The 17,870-nt window shown below is 39.5% G+C and overlaps 2 protein-coding genes across 9 annotated transcripts in view; both read right to left on the bottom strand.

Moving 5' to 3' along the window:
* The window catches only part of VPS35L (VPS35 endosomal protein sorting factor like), a 48,036-nt gene extending 46,311 nt beyond the window's left edge, over window positions 1-1,725 (bottom strand). The window contains exon 1 of the mRNA XM_033517822.1: window positions 1,492-1,725. Coding sequence (XP_033373713.1) covers window positions 1,492-1,676 — 185 coding nt within the window. The 5' untranslated portion in view covers window positions 1,677-1,725. The remainder of the gene's footprint in view (window positions 1-1,491) is intronic.
* Window positions 184-17,870, bottom strand: part of CCP110 (centriolar coiled-coil protein 110) — an 18,176-nt gene continuing 489 nt past the window's right edge. Inside the window, exons 2-17 of one of the 8 annotated variants that reach the window (XR_001524075.2) lie at window positions 17,321-17,569; window positions 15,121-15,277; window positions 14,035-14,163; window positions 11,427-13,077; window positions 10,652-10,776; window positions 10,329-10,512; window positions 9,522-9,658; window positions 9,073-9,189; window positions 8,720-8,821; window positions 8,337-8,453; window positions 8,098-8,177; window positions 7,458-7,520; window positions 6,474-6,533; window positions 5,838-5,920; window positions 1,492-2,317; window positions 184-1,066 (exon numbers count right to left, since the gene is read on the bottom strand). Coding sequence is in view for 7 of the 8 variants with exons in the window: in XM_015642495.2 (XP_015497981.1) it covers window positions 2,265-2,317; window positions 5,838-5,920; window positions 6,474-6,533; window positions 7,458-7,520; window positions 8,098-8,177; window positions 8,337-8,453; window positions 8,720-8,821; window positions 9,073-9,189; window positions 9,522-9,658; window positions 10,329-10,512; window positions 10,652-10,776; window positions 11,427-13,077; window positions 14,035-14,163; window positions 15,121-15,267 (3,048 nt within the window). In the remaining variant the exon portion in view is untranslated. The other 7 variants (XM_015642501.2, XM_015642495.2, XM_015642496.3 and 4 more) reach the window with 7 other exon arrangements.

The following is a 17,870-nucleotide window of genomic DNA, read 5'->3' as shown; positions in this document are numbered from 1 at the left end:
ACCAAGCTCCGCCAACAGCACAGAAAGGCGCTTCTTGTTAAAGATTTAGAGTTTATTGTGCAGAATGCTTTAAGTAAAAAGCGAGACTGGTGAAAATGAAACAAAGTACAAAAATAAATAGACTTCTGTAATGGTACCACAATTCCACACGAAATAAAAAGATAAATATGTATAAATACAAAACAGCAAGTACAAAACCAAATTCTGGCACTTGTCAAGAAAAAGGCCTCATGAAAGTTAAAAATAAAACAACAAACCCTTGTGCTATAATGCTTTATTACACACTGGAAACATGCTTGAAGAACAAGAGGTTTAGATGTGAAACCCTAAGAGAAGGGAAACATTCATTTCTACTAACACACTAAACCTATCTGTGCATCAACATATTGCCTATGCTAATAATAAATACAGCACATAAAACATCCATTAAAAACATCAATCTTTAGTGCTGCTATATCAACAGCACCTTTCATCATCTGTGACAGAGGTTGCTCTTGTCACTGTAAATTCCTCCTCTCTTGAGATGTTTTCCACTCCTAAGGGAAGCTGGGAACTAAAACACAGCTTTGATGCCCATCGGGCGAGCAGGCAACTTGCCTCGAGCATCCTCTGTATTACAACTGAGATTTTAAAGCACCACAGCATTTGTATGAAGGAGGCAGGTCTTCCACTGCTGTTAACTCATACTTACACCATTAGGGGTGGCCACAGTCCCAGACTTTCAAACAAACCGAGCAGCGTCTCTCTTCGAGGTGCTTGGGCAGTGTTTTTGCATTTTCCAAGCATGGAATTTGGGTAACTTTGTGCCTGGTATAAAACTCCTGTTCTGAACAGCACCAAGTGCTGCAGAGGACAGACTCGGTAGCAAATAAAAGCCACAGGCTGGTGCCACAGTCAAGCCAATCCACTCATCACTGCCCATGAAGGTACTGTCCTCATCCCATTATTAATGCTCCTCTTCCATGCTATTTACCACAATGAACTTTTCAGTTCATGTTTCTTCTCTTACATTCATGTCAACACATTACAAAGCCTCCAAAGTTTAGTGCGTTGTATTGTACTGACACTGGGAAAGTAACAAAATATAACTTAATTTACATTCTGTCAGTCAGTTCTCCACTGCAAAAATTATACAGCCAAGCTTTTCCCTCTAGAACTTTGTTAATATCATGTCTCAAGTTCATTAAAAGGTGGAGAATTATGCTCTCCTCAAGCTGGTGGATAATATTCATCAGTTGGAAGACTAAGATAAATCACAACCATGATCTTTTAATATTAGATATTCATAAATATTAAAGTGTTGGGATTTGGTAGGGGCTCCCCACCTGCAGAAATCATGAGTTCAGTACAAGGGCCTGTTAGATCACAGCAGAAGATAAACTGCTCAGAAAAAACTGCAACTGTCATCAATTAAATGTAACATATCTGAATTACTATTACAGACTGAAATAACTATTTAAGTCTGAAATGGTAAAACAGTTAAAATCTTACCTTCTGAAGTTTCTGTAGAACATACACATCTCCATATCAGACAGATGTTGTTTCCGTAAGAAAATGCAGTAGACAGCAGGGCAATAAAAACCCAGGGCTCTTTCAGTAGAGTGGTTTGATCTACCACACATATAAATGCACATTTTTGGTATGTGTCCATCAGCCCAGGAGTGAATCTGGACCATGTCCTGTCCAGCTCAGCAGAAATGCAAAACATTTGGTACAAGGCCTTTAGTACTGAAATTGAACCAATCTCACTCCTAACAAAAGTACATTCAAAACAGCTCCTGACAAATTTACTGACTTGAAAGCTCACTTTTGTTTAAATTAAGTTTGGGGGTTTTTTTTCACATTAAGTGCTTTAACTTTATGGTATGGAACTAAATACCCATGACTTACTTATGGTGACACTTATACACAGAAATTGCAATTTAAGTAATGCAAAAAGCATGTCACACACTAGAATTAGAAAGTGTGAAAAAGTCACAAATTACCTTCATGTTGCCCTGTGGTAGTCTTTAAATAAACAAGATTATGAATCTTTTATATATTAATACTTGTCTGTACACAAGTTTTAACATGCAGTTTTCCCACAAGCATTAGAGCTTCAAAGCAGCTTCAATATGATTGTGTTAATGTGTCATCTGAAAATGACAAAGTAGGTTTATAATGTCTAAATATACATATATGTAAAGAAAATGCAATATTAAAAATCAGTGCTGAGAATGCCATCATTAAAACACAGACATTTTATCCCAGTGAATGTTGTCTTCTTAAATTATCACAACATTTTGCTTCTTTCTTTGGGTTCTTCCTGCATATGCTCCTAAAAATAAGTAGAAACATCACCATATTACTATTAATAGTAATGGTTTTTGAAACAGGATTATCCAACAAAAATAGCTGAAAAAAATGAGGACAACTTTTTTTAAAAGCAATATTATGCATTCAGTGACTACTTTTAAAATGAGTTTTCATAATGCCACACCCCAAAAGCCTTATGAAAACTACCTATAGGTTTAAAAGTAATGGCATTTCATGGTATTGTTTTACTCAATAACTATTCTATCTTCTTTTCTCTGCTATTCTAAAACAACTACAACCACAATTCAAAAATTTTTAAAAGAACTATCACATAATAAAAATAGATGAAATGCCTGTTAAAATTGCCATGTATTACTTTTAAACAAATTATCAATTAAAAAATATTTTACAAGTTGAATACTTAAGACAACTCTTTCCTTTTGTCAGATTAATTAAAACAAGAGACAGCTGTAGGCTCCCATATGTCAATAAGACAACCAGAATTAGAAGTGCAGGATGAAAATCATCAGGGAGAGTATAAAAGGAAGGATGCTTAAGTAAAGAAATAATAAAGAAAGAAACAAATAAGTCTTTCCAGAGGGAACAAGTATATACATACATACATTTAAAAATCCACATTATACAATGCATAGCACAAGTATCTTCCAGTAATGAGGGTTCAGCACTGCAGGCTGCTAAGAAGCAGCACAACTCAGCATTCTTATGTTCAAGCAGTTATCAAGAAAGTGCAGCAGTGTGAGCAAACATTTACACAAAGCAGTGACAATCATACCACCAGGTGCAGAGCAGTGGGAATGGAAGACAGCCATGGAAAAGAAATGACTACCAGGCAGTAAATGAACGTGACAAAGGAAGTTCCAGTCCTTTTTGGGGTCTTCAGTTACTCAGTCAGAGCTGCAGTGGTCACTTATAGGAGTCTGGTGGCTACAATTAGCACAGGCCAAAGCAGCTTTGGGAATGCCCAGAGCCTTCATATCCCAACAGGCTCCCACTAACAAAAGGCATTCCCACTGGCCCAGCCCTCCCCAGTGCTGTGCTCCTCTGATCACCTGGGATCTTGCAGAACAGACAACCAGGCTGACAGACATGGTGCTTTTAGTGATTAACACTACCCCTTAACTCACCTCAAGGGCCCTCCAAGTTATATAAAAAAATCTCACACAAGTAATAGCACATTACAGTAATGAGTGTGCAAAAATCCCACAGCAATCTAGACTAAGGAATTGCAGAAGGCAAATTCAAACAAAAACTGTGACACTTCTGAAAACAATCACCCATCCTTTCCCAGTGGCAAGGGGCAATCACATGAGGCCTCTCTCCTGGGACAAAGGACAGACCTGCTACTCACACACACACCAGGTCTGAGGCTTCCTGAAGTGCTGGCCTAAAAGCCAACAAACTCCACAGCCCCCACAATCTCACATGGGCAAGCTGTGCCCTTGGCTGAGCCAAGTGCTGCCACCCCCCCAGATATTCTGTGTGCCTCCTGCCTCTAATTTCCTTTCCACAGGAAAGGAAACTGGGCAGAGGAGATGAAGAGGTATTGTAGGAGCAACCTCATCTCAACCATCTTCTGTCTAACACAATCAGCCCTCATTAAATGGCCTGCCTGGCCCCGCTTGCAGGCTATTGATGGAACATCTTGGTCTGATTTAAACTAATTAAACTTTAAAAAATACTGATTTAGGAATCTGTACTTTTCTCTTAAGGACAGAACGTTGGATTGAAGGAGTGAAAACCAACAAAAAATAAGTTTAGGATTGCCACTGGATTGCTAAACACAATGTCTTCTTGCGAGAAAAAGATAACTATCAGTCTGAGTGGTATTAAAGCTACAAAGCCCTTTGCAGATAGAATTTAAAACAACAGTTGGGAGAACAAAATTTTAAAAAGTTGGATAAGTATGTTATAATTTTCTTCTGAGGGTTTGTCTCATATAAAGTTGAATGTATATATAATAGCTGTATCTTACTAGCCCTCCTTCCTTTTTTGTCCCTCTAATAAGCACAATTTAATTGGTAGTCAGGAATGAACAAAGACAAGAAATTAAATCAACACCCTGTTTAACATAGTGCCAGACTTTTCACTATTCACATTTCATCTATATATAAAGGAAACTACATTCTATTTAAATTAAGCTCGCTCATTATTGCAAAATTATGCAGATTGTTTCTTTCATGCCCATGTAATAATTTCAGAATGCATTTCTATTAATTTAGTACAAGAAGTCTAACCTATTTCTGAAGGAGCACACAGTAGTGTTGGTATTGCACCACAGGAACACGTGTGATCTCCAAGCTCTACATGAGGCCACACTGAGCAACCAAAACTAACCAGCATACAACTGGTTAGCAACATCTGCCTGAAGTTTTGAGAAGGCCACTGCAGAAGGCATTCAGTGACTTTCCAGATTTTTGACAAACAGCAACAAGGCAAAGACAAATTTAGAGATATATCCCAAAGAATTTTTTTCATTGCCAAGTACGACGTGTCACAAGTTTGGCAATTATGACTAAGATGAACCCAGAACTTCCTTAGCAGAGCAGCACACACTGCCAACACAGAAGAGTGTTGAATGCTTAATTGGATGTCTAGTGCCAGACACAATGTAAACACCACTGTGGTTTGTTAGCAGCTCAGTGTGAATGACATGAATTTGAGGATGGTATCCAAACCTCGAATCACTGCCAAACCTGACCTTGACACCACCCAAACACTACTACTACTCTTTTACAACCTCTGTAATATTTAAACTGTCACAGGTTTTCATTGTTTTGTTGTCTCTTTTCTGTCTCCTGAGAGCAAAGTGTAATTCAGATCTTAAATAGTTTTAAAACCTATCAATCACTTTACCTTTTGATAAATCTAGGTTTGGTACTTAAGAAATTTAAAATCTAATTTAAAAAATAAAAATTGTGTAAGATCAATCATAGTAATTTATTAGAGGTTCAGCACTGTTATCAAACCTTTTATATAAAAGGTAACCAATCAGTAATCTCTATATGGTAGCACAGAAATACTCCACTTTTAAACTTGGGTCATAAAGACTCAAACATGCTATGAGATGCTACAGGAATATATATATATATAATTTTATGACTGATAAGTGAACACCTGCTGAGAGTCTGAAACTGTCCCTCCTGTCCTTTCAATACACTCCATGCTGAAGATGTGTGTATAGAACTAAAAATCAAATTACATGAAGATTCTAATCCAACTGTATTTTGACTACAATCAATTTTTCAACAGTTCCAGTGAATATATCTGGCAATCTTTTTTATGACAGGGCATCTGGTGAGTGAAAGCAAATGAGCTGTGCAGCACATTCTATATATTATGTTTATAGAATTTGAAAGTGAATGGTTCAGTTACCAGCGCAGGTTTGTTTAAAGAGATAGGATAGACTTAAGGCATAGCAAAGCAGGTACACAAGGAAAGGAAAACAATATATTGCCAATTAATTTTTTCTAGATACTAATAACTTATTTACTATAAGATCCGAGCACCAATTTTCTACACACCTGAAACAGACTTGTTAGACACTCTGCTCCCTGAGGCCTTCCTTCTATTTTGCCCAACCCCATTCTCTGGGGCCTTAGGGGTTCTAATTAAATATAAAAGAGTTAATAAGTCACTTGTAAGCAAAGTTGAAAGCCTGTATACAAAAATATAGACACTATCAAAATGTGTTTGGCATGAAAACATTTTTACAATGTCCCACAGAGCCTCATCCTGAGCACCTGTACAGTTCCTACTGATATTATGGCTTACATAGATACATTCAGTAGGAGAACTTCTCCCCATGAGTAGATTGAAAACCTCTATTCAAGAAACTGATTTTGCTTCTATACCATGGCATTACAGTCTACATATCAAAATATACATATTTCATTAAGTGGAAGCAAAGCTTCATGGAATGAATGTTACAAATAGAAATGTTGGAATAGTGTAAATGAAGACAATACACAAGAGGATGACAACAATGAATATTTTCCTGCAGTATAAGGTAAAACAAAGCTTCATCACTCTCAAAATACTGAGAGAAGCAATTATTTTTACTCTGAACAACAATTATGTGTAAACATTATTCATCAATCACTGTTCTTGCACTTTGTATTTAGTTTCATCTTTAGACTAGAAACATGCTGTGCTCTTACCCTTGTCTGCAAAGCAGTCTATGAACTGGGGCATTCTGTCCTTGGTTTGGTTGAAGTATGCTGTTAAAACAAATCTTTATTAGTGCTTTTTCCCCTTAAAAACTGAAAGTACCAAGAAATACCAAATTACGCATCATGTTTCACCTAAAAAATTTCAGAAAGGTTAACATGTTTTGTAATGCAAATTACATGTAGGCAAAGTGTCTGGAATTAAAATTCCAGAATAGGATTACTATTTCCACTATTTAAAACAAAGAAACAAAAAAGCACACAAACAGATGTCCCACAATAGTGCCCTGGGTTCCCAGTCATTGATGAGAAGACATGGTAAAAAAGGCTGAATTATTTACAGTAGTCCTTGAAGGCTGAACTGTATGAGTAGACAGCACATCCTCAAGGCTTTTGGGTAAACATGGGATAAAAACTGTTTTTAAGGGACGCCAGGTATCTGATTTTTAATATGAGATACATGTGCAGACAAGCCTAAGAGAGCAGCTGTTGTCTGCATGAACAGCATGTACTGAACACTGTAACTTCTGTGACCTGAGCAATCACACAGTCAAGGAACAAAACTTTCCTTACAACAGAAAGCCACTTCTTTTCTGACAGCTTCCTATAGATAAGCATTATCAATAATTCCACTGCAAAGTAAAGGGTATTAGGAAAAGTAGTGGTGCCAAACTGAAGCTTAATAGTGCATCTCAGAGAAAACCTTAAATCTGAGCACCAAGACTTAAAGTCATAAATACATAACCTCTGAAGATAAAATTTCAGAACTGACTCTGAAGAAAATATATGTTTCCTAACATATAATGAGCTAATAAATCCTTTTCTTGAGCCATGGTAAATCAGATTTCATTAATATTCATGATCATAGTAGCAGGATTTGAGATGATCGATGGCAAACCAACAGTACAGATCACAGAATCCATCACTGTAAGACAGTTTCTTAACAGCATTTTAGTACAAGTAACTATCACCCACCGGTTTTCAGGAGCTTTTTGTTTGATGATGACTTTTTTACTTGGTATTCCCATTTCAGAAGCCCTAGAGAAACAAAATTATTGAAACATATTTCAATTAGCAAATCATCATCCAGGTCTTGAATAGAAACACCCAGAAAGCCTACAAGAGGAACTACACCTACATGTAATACTGCCACAGCAATCCTACAGATCATCACTTCTCCATTGGGAAGCAAGTGTAACAACTGTCCACAGTGTTGCAAGTTAATGCCTGCTACCATTCCCCAGAAAAACTTCGCCAGAGATACTCTATCAACGGTCTCTATTGCTGAGCACTTTAGATAGAAAAAATTACTTGGGGCACTTCTTACAGTTTGCAAAATCAAACGTAAACTAAGCATCCATTACAGTGTAAATGCACAACTTAGAACCAACATTTTTCCTCCTTACAAACAAGGAGTCTCTTAGAAGTAAGAGCAAAATACAGTTAGCAAGACACCACACATCTGGAAAGCTTTTTACTCATTCATCCTGGCAGAGATGTCAGTTTGAAAAGAAACTTATTCCATAAACTTCTCCTGACTATTTCCTATGCCCCCTACTCCTTCTCTTGAACCCCTTCCATCAACCCTCCCGACCCAAGGGAGAGCTACACATACTTCATGAACTTTTTCCTGTCCAGAGATTTCTGTGTAGCTGTTGAAAGTGGCACTCGTTCTCTTGGGCTCTTTACTTTATCCTAAAAAAAAGAGAATACAGAAGAAAGTTATCTACAAAAGCATAATTAAAAATCAAGATTTAAGAAACATTGTACATGGTGAGGAAGAATCTCTTGAATGTGAAATGACTCAGTATTTAAAGTCCTGAAACAGTTTACATTCCCTGGAATGTAACACACCATTTGCCTGAGCATCTTCTCTTTACGAACTTCACGATCGTGACGCAGAATATTCATTCTCTCCGATGCCTCCATTGTGAAAAAGATGTCATGGATGTCATACAGAGCAGCTCGCAGCTGGAAAGAATCATTAAAATGTTAATAAAATATTCAAGTTTACATGCCTGTGGTTTTGAACATCAAGCATTTTTTGCTTTCAATCTAAACAAAAACTTCATTTTGAAAACCAATTTTTAAAATCAAATAATTTTGTGTCAAGCAAAAAAAAAACGGAGTCTTCTCTTCTGTAAACATTTTATTCTAAACAAAGCCACTCTCAAGGTTTTACCTATTTATGTTACAAAAGCTAGGAAAGAAAAAAAAAAGGGTTTAAATTGTGTCACCTGAGCCATTACTCTTTCATGAAGGGATGCATCTTGTGCTGATACATTTCCTCTTTTCAATGGGGCTTCAGACTGAAAAGTTTTTATGAACTCCAGAGTATCCTGGGAAAGATGGGAAAATAAGAGTAAGCACCAGGCATAACCCTGCATACCAAAGCAATCATTACAAACAGTACACACAGCAGATCCTTTGTTTGACTTGGACCTTATGACACTTTGCATTGCAACAGTCAAACATGTTCATGTGCAGCCCCAAAATCTGAGAGCAGAAAATGCAGGATTTCATCTGTCAGTGGAAGGCAGGAACAAAAACAAACAGGAGAAGCTGCCTATTGCAAAAAAGCTGATCTTACTTTTACAGTTTGCTTAAGATGCTTCAGTTTTTCTGTCTGCAGGAGTCTACGGGTGAGGAATCCCTTTGCCACTGCAGTGATCTTGTCGAACTTCATTTGGATCTCTGGACTGAAAACCTTAAAAAAAAATAAATTCAAGACTTTTTATAAAAAAAGCAAGAACTATGAATTATTTATCAAATAACATCCATCAAGTGACATAAGTTTTCAAGTAGGAAATAAGCTGTTGATAAAGCTTTGACTGGGTTCAAAGTACCCACCATAATTTGACAGAAACAATATATTGCTGTATGATTATTTTGCATATATGAGTAAGAAAAATAACCTACACAGTTCTCTTATGTAATCAAAGTTGACACAGGAACAGATATTAAAATTTTCTGTTACCAGTGCCTTACAAAAACATCGGGACTTTTAAGATAAAAATAAATCTCTTTTTTCCCCCTTACCTGAGTCCACCTAGTTTTGATCCTATTACTTGGTCTGCATACTGAGGTTTTTATAACCCCACTACCTGATGGTCCCCAGAGATAGAATGAAGTTTCACTTGTTGAAGAATAGGTGCTGGGTGTTGTATGAGCGAAACCTGCACAGAAAACAGAACACACAGTTCAACACACACTTCTGCCAATGAAGTAATGCCTGTGTCTGTGGATACACTCCACTTGGGGGTCACAGCTTTGTCTATAAGGTCAATTAAAGGCAAGAAGCAAGCTGAATATTTCTGATTGATTTTCATGCAAAATTTGCTAAATAGAAGACAGAACATTTAATAATGTTTGGGAAGCGGTGAGAGGTGTTCCATCAGCTATAGCTGTACTGCCTTGCAGTTAGGAACCCTTGGCAGAGCCTCTCCAAACATTCCACACAAATGTGACCACCTGGCCCAGTGCTGTGCAGCTACATGGCACGAGGATAATCCTTCTGAGACATGATGCAAATCCACATCCTCATCCTTGATCAAAGGAGGTTATTCTTAGCTTGTTTTCCTTGGATGTGCCCTAAAACAGTTACATAACAAATGCAGTACACGGAACTGTTCAAGGATGGCTGAACCTGTGCTAAATGCCAGCGACACAAAGATGAAGGCTTTGTTTCACAAATGCTCTCCCCAGCTTAGGGCAGCAGCCTTCTGTGTACCCTGAGCAGCCCTAGGGCAGGAACCCTGCACTTATTCAGTGGGGATGGTCCAGTCAAGCACTGTAGAACAAATTATATCACAACACTTAATCTATATTCTTCCCTCCCAGTTTTACCAATGCTGGTGGAGTTTGTGTTATGGACTGTCTCCAGCTGAGACTGCACACTTTCCAGCAAGCCACTTTCACTTTTTTTCCTCCACTCCAACTCCATCCTACTGTTAATATTCACTTTGGAAATTTCTATTTCCGTTGTAGTAACCTTCTTTCCTTTCAACTTTCTCTCCTGCTCTTCCAGTTCCTACAAAAGGAAGATTCAACCATGAGACTATTTTTCTAACTCTGCAAAGCAACAGAATATACATTTAAACCCAACTGCTTCCTGACAAACTTCCATACAATGCAAAATCTTTGCTTAGAATTTTTCCTGTCGACCTTACCTTCTGTAATTTCTCCTGTTCTCTCTCTTGTTCAGCTATCAGAATCGACAGTTGTTGTGCATGCTGTTCTTCAAGTCTCTTTCTCATTTCTTCAAAGGCCAGCATTTTATTTTTTAAAATATCTTCTGAGAAAATACATAACAAAGAATAAAATATTGAATTCCTTCTATATGATCTTTGTCAGAGACATCCATCCTTTATTGGAGGTAATTTGCATCATCAGTAAAAAGTAAAGAACATGTCTTTGGTATCAAGTTCCCATTATGTATTGCACAGAACCCCATTAATTACTAGTCCTTCAAAATATTTGCACATTCATATTTGTGAACTGAACTTGTGAATGGAACAGCAGTAACACCAAAAGCCTGAATTAAAGTAGGGACATGGAAAACACAGCTGTAAGAATTGTTACACTTGCTGGAGTGAATTAACATTATTTGTGTCACTTCAGCCTCATTTAGTAGAGACACACACAGAACTAACACAGTCTTGAATTTGAATAAAATACCTATATGGTTTTCTTTTCATTTATATGGGCTATCCTTTCTTTTAGTAGTCTTATTTATAAAGACTGCATGGCATAAAAAAAACTTTCTTAGTAAAACTAAATTCCAACTTCTAGATTGAAATGGGAAATCAGTATTTGTGAATTCAAATTAAATTCAAATTAAATTCAAATTTCTTAAAAGAAACACCAATGACTAATGATCACTGGGGTTTTTTCTTAAAGATTTATAAACTGAGAAGTAACCCTCAAGGACAGGAAATCTTTTACCTTTTGCCATATTTTCAAGGACTGCATTCTTGGTAATGTAAACTGATCCCACAGGATATTTCTGTTCTTGCAGCCACTGCTTCTCTTGTTCTTCCATTCCAACTCCTAGAACACAGGAACTGCTTTCTTTTTGGCAGTTGTCAGTGTCCAAATCAAGTCTACGTTTTACCTTTTCAAAATTTTCTGGGAACTGCTCATTTGCTGGGGAAACATTTGGAGTATTATCCATCTGCTGTCGCACATTCTTGCTCTGCATTAGCAGTGGAGACGGATTTTCCACATCGTAAGATTTATTGAGTTCCATTGGAGAATTACATTTTGTGTTTTCTGGCAAAGTAGATGGTTTCATTTCATTCACAGCCAGGATCTTGTGTGCCACAGCAGACTGACTGCTGCCAAAGGGCTCATTCACTTTTGGAGGTGCCATACTAGTACTGCTCTCTACTTTAAACGGCCCTCTGTTGTCCATCACCACCTGTCCTTCCACCGTAGCCAACACTGTTCCTCTGCTTTCAAAGAACCCGAAGGAATGGCGATTTGGTTTGCCAGCCCCCAACCCATCACAAGGGCCTGAAGAACTCCTGCTGACACCAGGGACTCTGCCAGGGCAAACCGTAGTGAAGTCCACCATGAACTTTGGCACCGATTCAGATACATTGTTTTTATCTGCAATATCTTGCATGATTAAATCCATTGCTCTACCCTTGCCTTTAGGACTTAACTCATAAGCATTCACAGGGTTGTTTATAATGATGTGTCCCATGGATAAAGGTCTGGGGCGCCGTCGGTGCATTTTAGGGCTCATGCTTGGCTCTGGGCTTGGCAATTTGGCATAAGAGCCTGTGAGGCTCCTCACAATGCTACTGTCACGCTCAAACACAGAATTCTTTTTCAATTCTTTTTCCTCATCTGAATCTGAATCCACCAAAGGAGGTGTTCCAACTCTCATAGGTATGTCCACTTTAGAAAAACTGGATAAAGTGGACATATTTGTGTTATTTGTATGAGTAGAGGCACCTTGGAGAAGGGTATTTGATTTATTAAGACTGGGTTTATCAAGTGTCTGAGCAGTGCAACTTCTTCCTGTAAACTTTGCCCTGTCTTTCACAGACTCGGTTGTTTTAACACCATCATTTTCTTTATCCGAATGACTTTCATTCGTACTCCTCTTTGAATTGCTTTTCGAGGTACGCTTGCTTTGCTCTTTCTCTATGTACTCCCTAGATTTCTTTATCAGATTCTGAAGACTCATTACACATGGATCTTGGACATCCTCATCTGATGGTGACCCCACTCGTCCCTCCTGCTTCTGCAGAGTATGAGATGGGAGCTTGTTACACGCCCTGTCAGGAGATGCAGCCTTCGGATACGGCGCGGCTTCCGAGAAGCGACTCTTACTTGGCTTTGAAGAAACATTTTCTTCTGCTGCTTTAACTACTTCTGTCACATTTGATGTCATTTGCCCTGCAGTATCTGATGGTCTAAGTTCTGGTGTCTTTTCCAGGTTCATGGAACCATGCTTTTCAGGAGAACATGCTGAATTGGTATCTGATAGAGCTGTGAAGTCAGTCAAAGCCTTTGAATCCAAATCAGGGCAAGAACTCTCAGCCTCCAATGTGTTCACATCAGTCATACTGGGTCCTTTCTTCATCTGCAAATTAAAATTTTAAAAAGTTACAGATTTTCAGTGAAATCTCAGAATCTCAGATTCTTGCAAACTTCACTTGAACTTAAAAAAAAGTTTAAAAATCAAATTTATTTAAGTGAGAATTACATGTTACTTCCAGTCAACATTTGTTTAAAAAGATTTTCACACTACAATTATCCTACGTGCTGTGTCTCGGTTATTAAAAGAACACATTTGGAAAAAAAAATCCAAACTTACATTATTTTTGTATTTAATACACTTTCCTGGTCTGCTGGTCAAACCCCAAGCCAGCTGACTGTTGCCACATGCACTCAGCAAACAATGCAAACTACAAAGTGTTGTTTGGCCCCTTAGTAACTCGACAAACTCATTATTAACTCTTTTAGCAACAGTTTAATCTAAAGGCTGTATTACAGCTGTCCCAGAGGCATACAAAAACTCCTTGATTAGATGTTTTTAGTAGTCTTTTAAACTAAAAGCTCTATTAAATTCATCATTGAAGCAGCAAAGAAAAAAAATAGTTGCAGTAAAATTTTAAAGCACACAACAGAATTTCAAGTTGTCGTGAAGGTAATTTTAATTCTGTAATCATAAAGGTTAATATAGATTATTTTGTGATTAAGCTATAAGCTTGCAAATAAAGCAGCTCTAACACAGGGAGTTGTTCACTTTTAACAATCTAGTTGTTTCCAACACTCTTACAAAAGAAGCAGTGAGCTCTGTCTTCTGCATATAGCAAGAGAAGCTGTGAAAAGCAAGCCCTGTGCACTACAATGAGTAACAAGATACAATAATAATCAATTATCAGAACACAGCATGAAATACGAGGAAATTCTGGTTCTGGAGAGTTAGCTGCTATTCATTTCATGTTTATATTGGGTAATACTTAACACTTTCTCAATATGACTATAAGCAGTGATTTTCTGTAAATCTATGAGGCAGCTTTGGACTAAAAACTACCTGGACATTTTCTACAATCTCCTGAACACGATTCAATAAAGTTTTTTTCCGGGACTCCCGTTTCCTGGTCTCTAGGTCCAGTGCTTTCTCCTTATACTGCTGTATTTCCTTTTTCTTTTCAAGGCTAAGCTGTAAAACAGAGTGTGAGAAAGATGTTTTTTATCACTAAATGTAAATTTCAATAAAGATTTAGAGAAATAAATTCAAAAGAAAATCAACAGAACAATTAGAAGAACAGAAATCACCTGAGATTTTGTGTACATTTTAAATGCCAGCTTCTTCTCAACCAATTTTTTAAGGGAAGGTGTACAAAATGCCTTCTTGGCACCCACACAAATGAATGTGAATTTAAAAAAATGTATTAACTTTTCCATGAGCATTACACACTAGAGTATCAATCTGATACTGGACTGAAACAGGACTCAGACATTTTTTCTAGAAACCCTTACAATATCTATGCATTTATAAATAAAGAATATGACAATATATCCACAATTTATGTCTGTATCATGATTTTTGGACATGGTTAGAGATTCTCTCTCATTTCTTCCCATCACTTAAACAAGGAAGTCAGTCAGCTGCAGTATTGCAGGAACTACCAACAATCTTCAGCTTAGGTCTGTTTGCATTAGCACATAATGACTTAACATAATTAATGAGCCTGTGGAATACATTAGAGAAAGATGCAAACGCATGCAAAAAAAATTCCATAAAAGCTTTTTAACTATCTCAGCATTTCTTATTCTCATTATTTTTTAGACCATTAAACTAATTCACATGTTCAATATTTGAAATGTCAATACAATTTTACAAGACGCCCAGCAGTAACTTATTGAAAACCATCAACATTTGTGCTCCCCTTAGGAAGAAATGAAAAGTTAAATGAAATGTAGTCAGTGTGAGGGGGAGAAACCCTTACTTTGTAAGATTAAGGCTAGGAATGCTTAGAGTACACTAAGCAGCAGGTCAGATGCTGCTCACACAGACACCTTCAGTAGAATCATTACCATTACATGTGCACCTTAACGCCAGTGCCAGTAACACATTTAGCACAACAGGGAAGAAAAGGAGTAAAAAAGGCCTTACCAGAGGGGAGAGCACAGGGATGCCATAGAATTGAATGAAGGAGATATTTTTGTTCTGAGCAGTCAAAGAGGTTTCTCCTTTTATTGCCTCTTCTTGGATTCTGGAAAGATGCTTCCTACAGAATATTTCATAGTCCTCCATCTTCATATTATCTAAACTGCAAAGAATAATAACATTACTCTTCCATGTACTTCCAAGACCTTGACAGGAAAACAACATCACCATTAATTGTGTCACTGTATTTTGGGAAGCAAATTCTACACTGGAAAACTGAATTAACTTTCTCTTCTTCCTATCATTAACAAAGCCTGCAAAAGTCTTCTTTATTTTCCCCATTAAAGGAGAATCCGCATATATGAGCAAAAAATATGATCAGAAGTACACAGAGAAGAAAGCAATCATTGAGATAATCAGGATTTACAAAACTGCACCTGCTATAGATAATTTCCATCAAAGACTAAATCTTTGAGATCTTGCACAACGAGACAGATCCGATCAACCGTTAAAAAAAACAAAACAAAAAAACCAAAAAACAGCCCAAACAAAATTACAGCCCTATTGGATTAAAAAAAACCAAAAAGCCTTTACATGTTTAGGGGGCTGAGAAGAATTTGTGTCTCACTCCCTTGAGCCTCTGTCTCGATACATCCCTGCATGAACAGACGACAACACTTACACCACAAAAAAAATAAATTGTAGCCTTGTCTCCTTAAAAGCGCCCAAATATCTGAAATATCTGTCACTGCCGGCCGACACCGGAGCGATCCCTGCACCGCCTGGCAAGGCCTGACAACGCTTTGTTCCCTCGCACGCCGCTTCGGCCGATTCCTGCCCGCCCGCTCCGGGGCACCGTGCCCGCCCCAGGCCGGGGCCGATGCATCGCCTCCCGCTAGGCTCCGGCGCTCTCCCCACGGGCCCCAGCGCTCGGCACGGCCCCGGGCGCCGCCCAACAGCTCGGTACCTGCGCGGGGCGCGGGGCTCGGCGCGGCGCTGCCCCAACGCTCCCCGGCAACCGCCGCCACAACGGCCGGGCCGCCGCACTACGGGCCCCAGAGCGCCCCGCGCGGCGCAGCCCCGCCCCTGCCCAGCTCCGCCCCGCCCCGCCCCGCCCCGCGCAGCCCCGCCCCGCGCAGCTCCGCCCCGCGCAGCCCCGCCCCGCGCAGCGCAGCTCCGCCCCGCCCCGCCCCGCGTCGCTGCCCGGAGCTACGGACAGACGCTTGCGGCCCGGCACTGTCTGTGCACACAACCGCGGGACAGATCTGCCGTGCCTGGCGAGCACCCAGTAAAGGCAGCCCCAGCTCAGCGAGATGAGAGGGGATGGAGCGCCACCTCAGTGCTCCGATTTCCAGCAATTTCTATCCGTAGTTCTCCCAGACAAGTTCCCCTGGTAGCAGATATCACACGGCTCCTTGTGTAGTCAGGACCACAAACGTGCCGCCGCTGGTATTAGTTTCAGCGAGCGCGCTGTGATAAGAAAGATAAGCATGCGCACCTGTTCCCACGCTCTGTGAAAACAGCATCCAGGAGGGCATCACCAGACACCTTATCCCTCCCGCCCGGGCGGCAACCAGCTGCCGGTCCAGCCAGTCCGGGAGCGGGTAACACTCACCTGTCAGGCAGGTCAGGTGGAAGGAAAATCCACACTTGTTTGCCAGCACTTGGCCCAGGTATAATTAATTTAAATATACGGGAGCATCTAATTCCCAGTGGTTAGGGCTGTTAAAGCTGCCATTCTTGTTTAAAAAAAGCAACTTTGTCATCTGTTACCTCTTCAACGATCATTGAGGTTTTGGGGTTTTTTTTAAAACTTTATCTTTGATCTTAACAAATGCTGTTGTTTATAAAAAGACTTTTAAAATATGTTAGACATCTAATTAGACAGTCCATTATTTGTTGTGCTCCTCCATATATATCTCTGATTTTTCTTCAGCTACACCTGACAGAAACACAAAACCACCGACAGAGCATATGAGATGCTCAGAACCAGCTGGGACACTATGTGACAAGTGGTCATCTCAGCAATTTGAAAAAAAAAACCAAAAAAAAAACAACAAGAAAACACACAAAAACACCCACCCCAACAGTTGAGAAGATCACCTCATGCCTGTCTACCTCTCGTTGGTCAGAGCATCTCACTGGAAAGTCAGTTGCTCCCCTCCTTCCCACAGACACCAAAAAGAGGGTAAAAACCCCCACTTACGTTAACACAAACTGCTAGCTCCTCTGCTTTGATATTCCACTTCTAGACTAAACAAGCGCAGTTTCTCCAGCATTCACTTAACCGGTTGTTTTAGCGCCTCGTTGCTCATCCCCCTGGATTCTCGGCGGATGTTGACGCAGGTGTCGGGTGCCCGGAGCCGCGCTCCTGCCCAGCAGCAGCCGCCTGTGTCCGGCCAGGAGGCACGGCCTGCTCCTCCCACGGCTCCTGGGCAGGCACAACTGCAGTCAGCTGCATAAAACATACAATATATAACGTTTATATAACAAACCCAGCAATTAGTTGGAAAATAATCACTATGGATGTTACGTTTGTAATTAGCTAGCTGGCACAGGCAGCTGCAGAAAGCTCTCGACACTCTCCAATACACACGGGTGTTCTGCCACTCCCTGGACAGCGCCAGCTTTCCTTCCATTAACACCATTTACTTTTATCCGCACCATGTTCTATCAGACCCTGTTTTGCTCAGTGCAGGAACAGCCCGTGTTTCCCACAGTGCCCCATATTTTGACAGGAACAGCCCGTGTTTCCC

The sequence above is a fragment of the Parus major genome, chromosome 14 (genome assembly GCF_001522545.3).
Source record: "Parus major isolate Abel chromosome 14, Parus_major1.1, whole genome shotgun sequence".
In the NCBI taxonomy this organism is placed as follows: Eukaryota; Metazoa; Chordata; class Aves; order Passeriformes; family Paridae; genus Parus; species Parus major.
This window is presented reverse-complemented; position numbering and strand designations above follow the sequence as displayed.